This window comes from Diorhabda sublineata, chromosome 6 (assembly GCF_026230105.1).
Source record: "Diorhabda sublineata isolate icDioSubl1.1 chromosome 6, icDioSubl1.1, whole genome shotgun sequence".
In the NCBI taxonomy this organism is placed as follows: Eukaryota; Metazoa; Arthropoda; class Insecta; order Coleoptera; family Chrysomelidae; genus Diorhabda; species Diorhabda sublineata.
The window spans coordinates 25,706,276-25,720,428 of record NC_079479.1 but is presented as its reverse complement, the minus strand read 5'-3'; the positions used below and the strand labels follow the sequence as shown (position 1 = coordinate 25,720,428).

At 28.9% G+C, this 14,153-nt stretch overlaps 3 protein-coding genes across 5 annotated transcripts; 1 reads left to right on the top strand and 2 right to left on the bottom strand.

The window, feature by feature from the left end:
* Positions 1 to 2: 2 nt before the first annotated feature.
* Positions 3 to 4,435, bottom strand: LOC130445323 (interferon-related developmental regulator 2). The gene is made up of 7 exons (XM_056780894.1): positions 4,153 to 4,435; positions 1,642 to 1,903; positions 1,369 to 1,570; positions 1,070 to 1,314; positions 769 to 1,012; positions 464 to 685; positions 3 to 233 (listed from the first exon to the last, which is right to left on the bottom strand). Exons 1-7 carry the CDS (start codon positions 4,181 to 4,183, stop codon positions 156 to 158), a joined length of 1,284 nt encoding a protein of 427 aa, XP_056636872.1. The 5' UTR covers positions 4,184 to 4,435; the 3' UTR covers positions 3 to 155.
* On the top strand, positions 4,406 to 8,417 carry LOC130445326 (xylosylprotein 4-beta-galactosyltransferase). Its single transcript, XM_056780899.1, has 3 exons — positions 4,406 to 5,058; positions 5,114 to 5,534; positions 5,590 to 8,417. The coding sequence occupies exons 1-3, from the start codon at positions 4,929 to 4,931 to the stop codon at positions 5,990 to 5,992; spliced, it is 954 nt and encodes a 317-aa protein (XP_056636877.1). The 5' UTR covers positions 4,406 to 4,928; the 3' UTR covers positions 5,993 to 8,417.
* Positions 8,254 to 14,107, bottom strand: LOC130445325 (nicotinamide/nicotinic acid mononucleotide adenylyltransferase 1). Of its 3 annotated transcripts, none has more exons than XM_056780896.1 (6): positions 13,808 to 14,107; positions 13,455 to 13,678; positions 13,219 to 13,401; positions 13,018 to 13,119; positions 11,743 to 11,900; positions 8,254 to 10,570 (listed from the first exon to the last, which is right to left on the bottom strand). In XM_056780896.1, exons 1-6 carry the CDS (start codon positions 13,890 to 13,892, stop codon positions 10,096 to 10,098), a joined length of 1,227 nt encoding a protein of 408 aa, XP_056636874.1. In that variant the 5' UTR covers positions 13,893 to 14,107; the 3' UTR covers positions 8,254 to 10,095. The 3 variants fall into 3 exon arrangements, with proteins under 3 accessions (XP_056636874.1, XP_056636875.1, XP_056636876.1); XM_056780897.1 differs by having other exon boundaries at positions 8,254 to 8,487; XM_056780898.1 differs by having other exon boundaries at positions 8,254 to 8,491; positions 13,808 to 14,052.
* Positions 14,108 to 14,153: the final 46 nt, after the last annotated feature.

The following is a 14,153-nucleotide window of genomic DNA, read 5'->3' as shown; positions in this document are numbered from 1 at the left end:
AATTCACCGATTATAAAGATATATTGCAGGAAATGAAATTTACAAAAAAAAACAGTTAATTACACCTAAAAATTGGGTTGAATACTTTAATATTGATCAAGTAGTAGAAATAATAAAAAAAACGTTGTGCGGAATATTCTTCAAGATAATGGTAACTAGAAATCTGATCTTTTGTCTCTATTTCTTGCTCTGGACACAGTTCTTGCTTTGTAGTTGGCTGCATTCAATAAACGCTGAAAAATAAATGTAACAATTAATTCAAAAATAGTTCAAATGCAACAAGATGTTAAAATTATCAATTATACCAAATAAATATTGTAAATAGCAAATTTAAAGTATTTCAAATGCAACAAGTTAATAAAATTGTCCATATACTAAATAAATATTGAAAATATTAGTTCAAGACTAGTTTAAATGTAAAACAAGTTGTAAAAATTATCAATATACTAAATAAGAAACTTACTTTTCTATACCGGTTCATTTGATCTTGGTTTGGTGTTGTGGCCACTGGAGGTGGTACTATGATTTCAAATATTTCACGAAGTAAATCATTATCCGTTAAATGAACATTAATACTCGGACCTAAAATATTACATAACATTTCATATTGTTTCCTCCTTACCCAGCTATCGAGCATCAACGTTTCTTTTCCGAATTTAATTTGTAATTCTGGTACTACGTCGTTCTAAAACAAAAGAAACAAATATTAATATGACTATTCCACAAAGGGTTTTGTAGCTGCAACTTTGAAAATAATATAATAATTACCTCTATAAATTGTAGTATATCTCTAAATGTGGCCCTCTGTTGTTTTCTATCTTTTTTGGCTCTATATTTATGAGAATCTGTAGCTAGCTGTTTCAAATTTTCTGTTACATCTAAAGCAAAATTTTCTTCAAAATCATCACATTCTTCTCTTCCTAATTCGAATATTAATGACAGCGCTTCGCCAGCTGCTAGTCTGACATCCAGATGAGGGGATTCCAAAAGTTCTGATAATTTTTCTAACGATCTAAAAATAAATTTGTTTATAGATTGAAATACAAAATATCAATAAAACTGTACTCACGGTAAAGCTTTAGAATTGTTGATCATAGTTCCAATATTTCCCGGTGATAGTAAAGTGAACAATAAATTCCAAGCTTGGATAGCAGAAGCATGCAGAACACCAATATCAGGACTAATTGTCGGAACACTACCATCTCCTTTTAAGTAACTGGCGGAAAATATTGTTTCAAACTGTTGCATTAATAGAATAACATCTCCAATTTCACCTCCAGAGAGGAACGTTATATTTCCCAGAGCTACACAACACTAATAAAATTATCAATTAAAAAATATCCTTTGAAGTAAATTATAAATTCTTACTTTTGATCTAACCAATGGAGAAACGGTATTATCACAAATTAAAGTAAGTAGCAGAGGTTTTAATAACCGGCATATTTCTTCGGTAGCCTCTTCACCGCCAAGTTGTACACAAATAACTGCAGCCAATTCTACTGCTGCTATTTTTTCAGCGGCGGCACCTTTTTTCAAACTACGCTCTATACTATCACAAATCGTAAAGTACCTTAAAAGAATTAAACGCAAAACTCAATAAAATCCTTTCCAAAATAATATACAGTGGAAGTAAATGCTTACCGATCTCTGATAAAAACAGGCATGCATTTTTTTATAAAAGCCTTAGTTAATGTTTCGAAGCAATTTATTCTGCCTTGGGACGATTTTTGGCTAAGACCATCAATATTTTCACATAATTTCTCTTCAAGTTGTTCTTGAAGCATCTCAGGATCATCACCGTCTTCACCACTTCTAATTTCTGAACTGTTACTGATAATGCTTGCGTTATCCATAAATGATTCATCATCTGATGAGTTAAAGGAACCGTCATATCGCCTGCGATCTATAAAATACATGAAAAAGTTCTAATTAGTTTGATAATTTGGTTAAATAGGCCTATTGATTAAGTTCCTTTAGCTTATTGTAGTTGTTTTGGTAGTACATTATTAAATCAATTTAAAATAAAGTGAGCAATGTTTTTAAAATTGTTTAACACGGGTGCTAACATGTGATCCTTGGATTAGTACTTATTTTCCTTCATTTTGACAAATTTCTTGGATTATTTTCATGTGAACTGTAACATTAATTAACCTCATTGCATTTGGCATCAAATTTAAAAATATAAGACGAAAGATTATATGAACATTAGATTCAATGAATATATTTATACCTTCTTCTTTATGTGCTGCTCTAAATAACATGTCCTTTTTCTTTTCGTGTCAATATTCAATAAAATTTGGTGTCAAAAGTGACATCCAGGTATTTAATGGTAAGTTATGGTTGTAAAATGTGATTATTAAGGTTTATTGTAGGGAATTAGGTAATAACTTTAATTTTTTTAACCATATAGGTAGTTATAGTTTCGATGAGATTTTACAGAAATTGCATGTTTTAAAGTTTTGTTGTGTCCTAAATGGTTTTTTACAGATTTTACCTTAACAACGGTCTAAATAACACTAGCAATTTTTTAAACAATATTTATTTATGAGTTTTTTTGAATATTTATGATTTATAAGAATTTAAAATAGTCCTTCAAAGTGTTTTGACATCTTTATCCAAAATATAATAGGTAAGATTGAAAGTATAAATTAGTAAATTACATTTTATGTACAAACAAAAGTTTATTTATTTAATCAGCAACTTATATTTGATTATATTTGATTGATATATTTGACTTATCACCATCATTATATGCTATTACCATCAAGACAAAGATAAATCACATTAAAAATAAATGCTTTCAAAACTGAAAATCCAATTTATTTTTAGTACTGGCATTAATTCAATAATGAAATTACTGATATATTTTGACATACTACTTACACTACAGACCAAAAATATTTGCCCACGCCATAATCCATTCATTAAATTTCAAAATAATACATTTCTACGAATTTCTCTTTCATTATTTTCGTTATCGCAAATTCAGATTTGTCTGGATCCATGAGATAGAAAATGTGATCAACGATTCACAGGTCCAGAGAGAGCAGCTCAGATCAATGAATCTATACTCCTACCCTTAAGTATTTCTACAGTAAACAGGAGAATGAGAGAAGCCGACTAGCACCTGATCGGCAGAAAATTTATCTTCCAGTAGAACAATTGAGTTGTTGTGTGACAAATTGGACAAGGCAGACAGAAAGCAGTGTCCTCCCACTTCACATATTTGAATGGAACTAAATAGACGACGATTATTTGTTGAAATTGTTACAGAGAATGTCAAAATTGTGCATCAAAATAATAAAAGCAAAAGGGGGTTACATAGATAAATAAAACATTTAAATATGTAACAATTACAGACCATGGTTTTATTATTACTATATTTTCTTCTACATATATATGTTCTTTAAAATATAAAAATAGATCGTTTTGTTTTTATTTGTATCACACAAATTATTGGGTGAGCAAAAACGTTTGATTAGTAGTATAAATACTTAAAAATACAGACAGTATTATTTCACAAATGATTATGCAATAAAAATTTCAAATCTACTAGTAATAATAGAAGTAAAACAAGCATCCTGATATTTACTGTGAAACATTTGAACAGAAATAATGAAAAAATATCCAAATAAAAAGATATTAATTCCTATTAATATTTCTGTCAGCTCACACCCATGCTAGATTTCATAACTTGAGAAATACTATCTTTCTGAATAAGTTATTGAATAATTTTGATGAAACTATTCTTATTCTAAATAAAATGACTAAGATTTAACCTTGACAATTTTTAATATTATCAAAATTAATTATCGCTTGCTAAATATAATGTCTATTGTATCCAAATCATTAGTAATCACGCATAAAATATTAACACGCATTGTAAGTCAAATTATTTTACTAATATTGCAACATTCGTATTGATTTTAAGAATGAGTTATGAATATTGCAGTTAAATTGGAATATGGACAACAAAATTTGGAGACAAAAAAAATCTCTTTGTTTCTGCAAAAAATTACTTGCATTCCATATGTCATACGTCTGATAAATTCGAGATCGAATTATCAGAATTTGACGTAACAGAAAAATTAGAAAACCTTATGGAATATTTCAATAAGATTCATTTGGTGAGTAATCATATTAAAAACTTACCAGACCTTCCCTTTCGTTTTCCTTTCGGCATGGTCACAAAATTAAACAAACTTATTCTTAAATTTACTAAATAAAACAACTAATTTAGCACTCGATCAAGACGGTAGATTGTTTTTTAAAGTTTTTCGAACACCTTTGCTCAACACTTGACATTTAATTTTAGATAAAATGGTCGTAAAACTCAATAACATGTTTTCAGTTGAACAAAATATGATCAACTTAGTGCCGTTTAATGGCGAAAAAATGTTATATTGTCATTTGTCGTTCAAATTCGACTTTCTCCGATTTTCCACGTTTGCGCATTATTTAATTTAATTCAATCAATACTAAGAAAATTACCAAAAATTGCACAATATTATAATTTTTTTCGAAAAGTTTATAATGTTTTATTATGTTGTAATATTATGGTGTGATGCCATAAAATAGAAAAAAACATAGTTTAGGTGTATGTAACTTTAATAAATTTCAATAGTAGTCCTTTTGTATCATTTTTAGACATTTTTCTGTAAGTTCGGGAGTGTAAGTAATGAAGCTCAATTTTATTTTCTATTGATTTCAATGAATTTTCAATGCATTTTATTTAAAAGAGTTTGGTAATATTATTGATAAATTAAAATTTGAATTGAAGAAAATGTATGTGGATGTATTCTTCAATGGTAGGTCACATTAACGAAAAGAAGAAACTGTCAATTTTAGGTTAATATTTTCAAAATCTCTAAAGACACAAATTTTATAAATTATCTATTTTAAATAGGTATATACAATGAAAAACCATTATGAAGATACATAAAATGTCAATATCCCGTGTTAATACGTTAAAACTTTCTTATCAGTATTATTTAATGCTTTTTCTATGCATTATGTTCAGTTTTTCGGCGATATTAAGCTTATATGCTTTAACTAATGGTAAGTACAAGTTTCCAGTAATTGTAATTGAAGTTGACTACATAACTTCTTTTAGATTTAGATAAATGTAATTGTTCTAAGGAAAAAACCCTGTACACCACATACACTTCAAAAAAATTAATTAGTTCAATGCACAAATTAGCAGTATTAGTCCCATATAAAGAAAGATTCGAAGAACTCATGGAATTCGCGCCGTATATGTATAACTTTCTGAATAGGCAAAAAGTAAATTTTGATATTATTATTTTAAATCAAGTAGATCAATATAGGTTTAATAGAGCGTCACTTATAAATGCGGGGTTTCTAGAAGTAAGAGCTAATTACGATTATATCGCTATGCACGACGTCGATTTGTTACCTCTAAATCCGCAACTGTTGTATTCATATCCAGAACAACCCATTCATTTAGCAGCTCCAACTCTTCATCCTCGATATCATTACGAGAAGTTTATTGGAGGTATTTTGTTAATTAATAAGTGAGTAGATTAAAACATTTAGTTACTTTAATCACCATATACGTTTTATTTTCAGGAAGCAATTCGAATTAGTAAATGGTTTATCGAATAGATATTGGGGTTGGGGGTTAGAAGATGACGAATTTTATGTACGCCTAAGAGATGCGCACATAAATATTACAAGACCAGAAAATATTACTACAGGAATAGATGGTACTTTTAGACACGTTCATGGTAAAGAAAGAAAAAGGGATACAGTGAAATGTTACAATCAACGTGAAGTAACTAGACGTAGGGATCGTCAGACTGGTCTACATGATGTCAATTACACTGTATTGAGTAATATAAACATGGAAATACAAGGAGCTCCGTTATTAGTGATCAATATTCGATTGTTCTGTAATTACAGTGCTACTCCTTGGTGCGATTGCTCTAAATCAACAGAGATTAGTGTAAAACAAAAAAAATCCAGTGAATGACCTGTATTTTAATAGTAAGTGTTTTTGAGATTATGTGCTGCTCAAATTATCTTAATACTAGAAAAAGAATGAAAATCTGTGTGCATATATGTAGTAAAAAGATAATTTGTAATCATCTTGCCAAAAAAATTATGTTTTCATATAGAAACAACTGAGATTAAAAAAGCGTCCTCTATATTAGAACCTTCTTTATATGGGGCGTTAACTGAATTATAATATTTTGGAACTTTTAATTTACAAATTAGGTATAAAATGTTGCAGTTGAAGTAGATCAACTTTTATATATTTTTGATGATTTGATGCATTTCTCGGTTTATTTGTTGTTTGAAATAATTAATATTAGTGGATAAAACTAACATTACATTTTGTTACACCTTTGATATGATCACACTACTGCTCCATAACATGGTGTAACTCCTTGTTAGGATAGTACGTATCTAATAAGGAGTCTCTAATCAGGTTATACAAATTATATATTAAAACTTCGAATTTGGATTTTTAAAAACAAAAATTACAATTACAATATATGTTTATTAAGTAACGTTAGAGCAAAGAATGAATTATTAAAAGAAATACAGTTTTTATTATCTTCCACGTTTCCGCGAAGTCATCACATTTATTATATGTTAGCTGTTACTTCATATGTAACTTACGATAAAAAGTCTACATACAAAGGTATTATAGCTTCTGAGGGATAGGGTCTTTGATTGGGGTTCTACATTAGCTTCCCTTGTGAGATAATGAATTTTTATTGTAATTTTCACTTGAAGTATTGTTTTTGTCATTGTCATTACCATCCTGTGGTCAGTTTTATAATCTTTATCTATGGAAACTAATTCTTCTAAGTAATTTAGATTTTCCTCGGCGTTTTGTGGTTCAGCAATATTATCAAATCGTTTTCTGTTATGAAAACTTTTTACTCACCATGTTTCCATGTTTGGGAAGAGAATTTAGTCAGCTTTTAAGGAAATTATATTCTCAAGGAATCCTGTGTATACTATCAAAGATTGCACATCTGTGCACAGTTTTTCAGGAATTACAAACAATGTAATTTGTATTTTTATTGTGTATACTGTTTATTTTCAATGTTTTATATAATTTTACATAATTTACAGCCATTTTTGGATGTATATTCAAGCAAGAACTGGTCAAATTCTCTGATATTGTATTTTTTTAAATAAAAGTTTTCAAAAAATTACTTTTAGTAAAATAATTATCAAATAACAATTAAAAATCAATTTCCAATATATGAAAAATTATTTTTCTGGGTCTTTCTTTTTGGAAATAATGCAATTTTGTCCCAAAAATGGTCTTTAAGAGCCCTATTGTTTATAGAAAATCGATTCAGTCCAAAATTTTAATAAAAGACCTTTCCAAATCCAACTTTTCAAGAAAAAATCCTTAAAATTTTATATTTTCGACAAAAAGTATTTAACTTAAATTTTGTCTACAAAATGTTATTCCAGAGCCTATTTTTTTAAAGAAATCGTCCATACATATCCAACTTTGGACTTTTAAAATTTTATATTTAAAGAAAATTGCTTTTCAAGTCCAATTTTTGCAAATAGGGTCTAATAATATTAAAAAGCTGTTTTTATATATATTTAAAATGGATAAAAAGACTCTTTTAAATCTAAATTTGTATATTATTTTAGAGATAATGGTTTTTCAAGTTTAAACTAATAGAAAAAAACCATCGAAACTTAATTTTTAAAAAGTCATAACTTCCAAGTCTAATTGCATATTTCTGTGATAAAATCGTTTTTCTATGCAAAATATTTAAAAATAAAATAATAAAAATTTTATTTTTCCAAAAATGGCCTTTCTAGATCTAATTTTCACCCAAAAATATAATAAAAATTCACTTACAGGACGATTTTCAGTTTGCCTTCTTAAAAACGGAAATTCGATTTTTCTTGCATTCCAACTTTTCCGATTCTTCTTTTTTTAATGAATTTATTAATCGATTTCGATTCTTATATAACGCTCGAAGTCGTTAAAAGCAGCCAAGGGAATCATTTGGTTCAATAATCGATTCCAATTCATGCATTTCCATCAAAAAAGAAAGTTAAGGAAAACATTACTTAGTTTACTGGTCTAGTCAATCATCGTAAATAGAAGATCTGTGAAGACTAAGCGGTTGTATTTCCAAATTAATCTTCAACAAGTAAATTTATCTTCAAGTCTACATGATTCTCTTAGAGATCTGATAGGCGAGTTTACAAGGGAAACATTGCTTTTTTAATAAAAAAATAATAAACTAGGCATTAAAACGTTTTATTGTATAAACAAAACAACACAATATAAAATTTAAGCACTATATAACATTAAAAAACAAGGAACAATTTTTGTTGAACAGATAATTTATAGATTTGGTAAATATTTGTGATGTATCTTGATAATAAATGACTTAAGATGCAAGAAATGTATCGATAAACAAGCATTATAATCACAGAAAAATGTCTACTAAAGAAGACATGCAGGTTGTACTAAGACTGTCTGAAAGAGAAAACAAACATGCTATAAACCGATATTCAAAAAAAGTTTTTTAACATAGTAGTCAAATTTGGTAGCCAAGCTACAAAAATTAAGATAAAGCTTAAAATTGGTACGAATGTTCATGAAAAATATATTTTGAGAAGTCCACGTTGAAAAAATAATTTATTATTACGGGAGATTTTAATATTCATTTAAATAGTATTTCGAACATTTATATCAATTTTTTTTATATACTAATTTTTTCATCATTATATGTCGCGAAATTGAACGGATTAAAGCTTTAAAAACGAGTTATAAAAAGGACACTAATTTCCAAAAAAAATATTGTAACACACTTCACGGAAAAAATAAAATAAAAATAAAATTTGACGCTGCTTTTATAAGATTCTTATAGATATTCATCGAAATATTTATGAAATAATATAGAATATTCGATAGCTGAGTAGTCGTATAAACAAAAGACTAGTTACGGAAAGAAAGAAGAATAATTAGATAAAATTTAAATAATTTGATTGGAATATATAAAATCCTCTAATTTGACACTTAACCTTAACAAAGTCATAATATTGCATAATAATGGCTGCCAGAACAAAAAATGTTGACACCGATATAAAAATTATAGAGAGCGGATATACACTATGAATCAATCAACTGAGCTTCATCTGCACATGCTTTGGATCTCAATATATTGCGTCATGCATTCCACGGCCTCTTGCTCCATATCAAACCAGTTTAAATATTTGCAAAAAGAGAAGTTCTTCGATTGAAAACTTTTGTACCTAACACATGCAGAAAAGAGTATTTTCTTCCCAATGTTCAAAGTTGTAAATCCATTTTCTATTGGTTAATGCGCCTAATCACTTCAAGTGAGTCGATATTGTAGTGATATTTGTTGTTGAAAATTGAGAAGAATACTAAAAAAACCAAAGATTATAAAACTTGACGCTTTACTAATCATTGACCGCTTCTAAATAATAATTTCAAAGACTCCTGAATATTCGATAGTTGCATAATCATGTTAGCAAAGGCCGGGTTACTGAAGAAAGAAGAATAACCTATCTAACGTCAAAAAAGTTTAAAGTATGATTAGTATTTTGATTTAAATGAATGGAATACTAAACATTTTCTGTTTATCACTATTTTCACATTCATCTAGCATGCAAACTAAATATAAATAACAATTCCCAGCTATAAATCTACGTAATCATGCATACAAATTACAAGGACATAATATAGACGAAAATATAGGCACAATTAAAATATAACAGTTGACATTTACAAATGTCATACGTCAATTAAATAAACAAATAATTGTTAGATCAAAAGATATGATAAAATACTCCAACTTAACCCTAAAAATGATGATAATTTATGAAAATAATCAATTAAGAAACATTTTATATTAATGCGTGCCCTGCATCCTCCACCACGACAACATTTCAGTCTCGTATAATGAATTGCAAATGTTGAAAAAGTTAAAAGGCTCTAGACTAATGAATAGGGAGAGAACTATTGGAAAAATCGTTTGGAAGGGTGAAATTTAAATTAATTCTCACACTATTGCTGCAGCGAGTAAATCGAAATTTGTAAAGTTTATTAATCAATTAAACTATAGTTTCAACGTTACTAATAACCTGTATACCGTGTTTAGTGAAAATGAATTTTATGAGGTTTTCGTCAAAACTTTTACACTCTTTTAAACCAGAATTGACGTCGCCGCATTTCGAATTATCCGTACCGTCGATTTCGTTACAATTTGTTATACTTTTACAAGTTTTCACACTTTCATTAGTATCATCACTTTTTCCTTCGTCGTTTTTACATACCTCTTTATCAAGTCGACTATCGCAAACGGTTTTGTGTGTACCACTACTGTCTGTTATAATTTTAACAGCTTGACCGGGATGTTTCAAGTTAGTTTTCGAAAATTTCTCGATATCGAAACTTTTGTCTATCTGTTGTCTAGTAAAAATGTTATTATTGCAAATATTCATGCAATTTCTTGGACTTGGTGAATCCATTAAAGCGTCTGAAGGTGAAGGTGTGAGAAACATCGAATTAGCAATGTGCATATACTTACTATTTCACAAGCAGCAGTTGAAAGAGGAACAATATTATAAAGTTATTTAAAAAACACCAGATTTTCTTTTGACAAAATAATTCAAGATACTTATTCACTATTATATAAGCATGAAATTTGGGTTACCCTGTATTCTTATTCTATCAAGTGAGTGTAGTTATTCACACAACTAGTTAAGTCCAAGCAAATCAGTTTATCACGGTTTGCTTATATCAGGCTTAGACTTAGACCAAACCAGGAAATCCCGGGGTGTATTTGTTTCTTATCAGGCACAAACAGTTGGGAATAGACCTTACCAGGACATCCTGACGCCTACTTTTTTCTTATTAGGGTCAATCAATTTAGAATATGTCAAACTAGGATATCCTGAGGTGTTTTTGTTCGTATGAGGCTACCCTAGTGAAATCTAGATTAAACCAGAACATCCTGAGGTGTACTTGTTTCTTAACAGGCTCAAACAGTTTAGAATAGGCCCAGCCAGAACATCCTGAGAGGTATTTGTTTCTTAGCAGGCTTAAATAGAGGAGAATAGACATATGAGATATATTTGTTTATTATTAGGCTAAAACAGTTGAAAACAAGCCATTTCCAGATATCTTGAGGTGTATTTGTTTCTCATCAGGCTCAAACACTAATATCTTATTTCTTTTCATTTAATACTAGGCTGATTTATTCTAGGGTGTCCTTGTCCTCCAGTTGAGCCTAGGGAAAACCAGCTAACCCTGTCTTGTAATTATTCATATCAACATTAATCAGTTGATCCTGACTGAACTGATATCTCCTTTTCACTATAATATAGATTATTTTGGACTAGTCTAAACCAATTCCTATTATGCAACAATAAGAAGAGATTGGTTTATTTAAGAACAATACAGGACTACAACTGCTAAAATTTTGCTCCAAAATAACACGTTAGAGTTAGAGGTATGAATTGGTGGATAGTTATATAGGCAACTTTATGGTAACTTCTAAGATCTTCAAGACATACCAGTTCAGAAGTGGAACAATACCAAAGGGGGGACATTCATTATTGAATATCCTCAACGAAAAACTTAGCAAAGTTAAATTATTCAGTTATATTATTAATAAACCTATTTTTTTCTTAAATATCTCTTTAAGTAACCACTATTTTTTTTATTAGCGCTGTTTATATGCAAAAAATTACACTTACGTTGTTTTTTGTGAACCGTACAAGCTGTTTTTATATATGTAATCTAATACACGATCAGGGAGGATGTACTTTACAGATTCGTTTCTTCTAAGGGCTCTTCTTACTCGTGTAGAACTTATTTCGTTTGTTATCCATTCTGTTACAATTGTGATGTTCGACTAAAAATGGAAGTACTCAAATTTCAATATATCGATTCAATTTAGTTATAAGTTAGGTCCAATCAAACACTTTTAATTTATTTTCTAGAATAAAAGTTTTGACCGTTTTCATAATGTTACAAGGGGACAAGTAAGAATGGTCCATCAAATGTTTTCATTCAATAGGAAATAAGTTTCCGGTGAAATTTATTGTGAAAAAACCTCAAAACAACTTTTATAGAGGGTGTTTTATAGTCTGTTGGATATTTCATTTTTTATTCGTCCAGCAACACTTTATTGATATCCCTGTACAAATAAATTGGGTTTTAACGCTAATTAGTACGTTTGGGCTTATGTTAAAGGTTTTGCCATCAATTTCAGGATTGAAAATTGTTTATTTTTCTTCTCGCCTTCGGGTCAATTTCCAGAAGCTTTTCACAATACAGTTACAACACAACTTTGCCACTTCTTGGACTTGTTTTCCTTTGTGTCCACATGTTCCTTTAGTTTGTAGAAACAATCATCTTGAAATTCTTGATGCTTTTGCACTCATTTTCTGAGTTCTTGCCTTCCGTTTAACTTCCAAAAGCTTTTCCCATATGGTTAAGATATATCACAACCCTGCAAGTTCATTGAAGGTCTGTGCTTGTCTTTCTTGTATTTATTTTTCTATTTCTCATACTTGAAGTTGTTTTCCTTTCGTGTACAAATTTTACTTTGTTTTTAAAAACAATAATCTTTAATCTTGAAAATATTAATGATATTTCTTGTACCAAGTTGTTATCCTTTAGAGCCTATTTTAAAAAAAATATGATCCTAAATATTAAGTTGTTCTCAAAACTGTTGGAAAACTTTTTTCCTCACCAAAAGTAAAAGTTAGGCAAAACACAATATGACAATGAAAAAAGACTTCACTTTACCCAATGATTTTGATATTCATGTTCATGAAAATAGACAAAAAAACGAAAGAATAATAATAATAATAATAATAATAATAATAATGAAAGATGAAATAAAAATATTTGAAAAACCTTAAATAAAGCCTGAATGATTAACAAGGTAATATTCCTAATACATACATCTTCAATTAATACTAAGAAATTTCCTGCTCTGTTTAAAATATAAAAATAATTCTTACCATGTATTTTGTGAGTATGTCTGAATTATAAATAAACTCGGCTGGATTCGAGTTACTTCTAGATATAACAACAAGACCGTGCATTCCAACAATTTCTTCAATCTAAAATGAAGTGAGTACAAATCTTCCTCAAACACTCAAGCTTATCATCAAAACTACCCTAACAAACATATCAATATATTATAATTATGTTTTACTTACATCTTCCTCGGCCCATAAGCCAGGAGTACCAAATGATTCCAATAGATCTGCTCCACAGAGTAATTTAACGGTAACTGGTCCGGTACCACCATTTTTTACATTTACAGGTATCCATTTTAACTCATTTTCATTTATATCATAATTACCATTAAAATTTTGATTCACAACTGCATTTACGTTATTCTGAAAAAGTTAGTTATAGGAAAGTAAGGCTACATATTCATTAATATAATTACTTGATGATAATGTAATACTTGTCGCGTTTTTGTCCAAGATTCTTGTCCACATTCCCAATCCGATAACCTAACCCAATCATGATTTTCTAAAGCTAATTTCAACATTTCTAATCGATGTGTTGATGATAAAAGTTCATTTTTACCATATGCGTCATGAACTGGGGAAATTACACCACCTTGTACGGTTTGTTGGCCCATACGATTCAGATGATCCCTAGCAATTTCTTAAATGGAAATTAGTCAGTAACAATTGTTAAAGTAAACTGAGAATATTAAAATACCAATATAATTTCATCATTTCTGTTGATAAACAATTTATTTTATAATAAATATATTAAAATAATTCCTCTTACCAAACATTCTCAAGTGCATATTCGTAGGTGGATTGAAAGAACCACACGATAATAATATAACATTTGCTGGAACAAACGTTCCCATTTTTTAAATCTACTTTATTTCGTTATTATAATGAATCAAATAAATTAATAATCACAACATTGAGAATACATCCCTCCTATAAATTTGTTATTTTAACTGACATGTTTTCTATGGAAAATTGACTCATACTTCTTATGAATGAGAGAGAGAGAATTAAGTCAACTTAAAAATCATGTGATCAAAATAGTGGGTGCGTTTCACTAAGTATTCAAAACGTACGCCGTTCCATATAATAACTACGATATTCCATGTCAAGTGGTT

Coding starts and splice junctions, on each gene's coding strand:
- LOC130445323 (XM_056780894.1), bottom strand. CDS start 4,183: ATGCCGAAAGGAAAACGAAAGGGAAGGTCTG. Junction 1,571..1,641: donor CCTGTTTTTATCAGAGATCG/GTAAGCATTTAC, acceptor AATTCTTTTAAG/GTACTTTACGATTTGTGATA. Junction 686..768: donor ATATACTACAATTTATAGAG/GTAATTATTATA, acceptor CTTTTGTTTTAG/AACGACGTAGTACCAGAATT.
- LOC130445326 (XM_056780899.1), top strand. CDS start 4,929: ATGAAGATACATAAAATGTCAATATCCCGTGTTAATACGTTAAAACTT. Junction 5,059..5,113: donor CTTATATGCTTTAACTAATG/GTAAGTACAAGT, acceptor AACTTCTTTTAG/ATTTAGATAAATGTAATTGT. Junction 5,535..5,589: donor GGTATTTTGTTAATTAATAA/GTGAGTAGATTA, acceptor TTTTATTTTCAG/GAAGCAATTCGAATTAGTAA.
- LOC130445325 (XM_056780896.1), bottom strand. CDS start 13,892: ATGGGAACGTTTGTTCCAGCAAATGTTATATTATTATCGTGTGGTTCT. Junction 13,120..13,218: donor GCTTATGGGCCGAGGAAGAT/GTAAGTAAAACA, acceptor ACTTCATTTTAG/ATTGAAGAAATTGTTGGAAT. Junction 11,901..13,017: donor ACATACTCACAAAATACATG/GTAAGAATTATT, acceptor TTCCATTTTTAG/TCGAACATCACAATTGTAAC.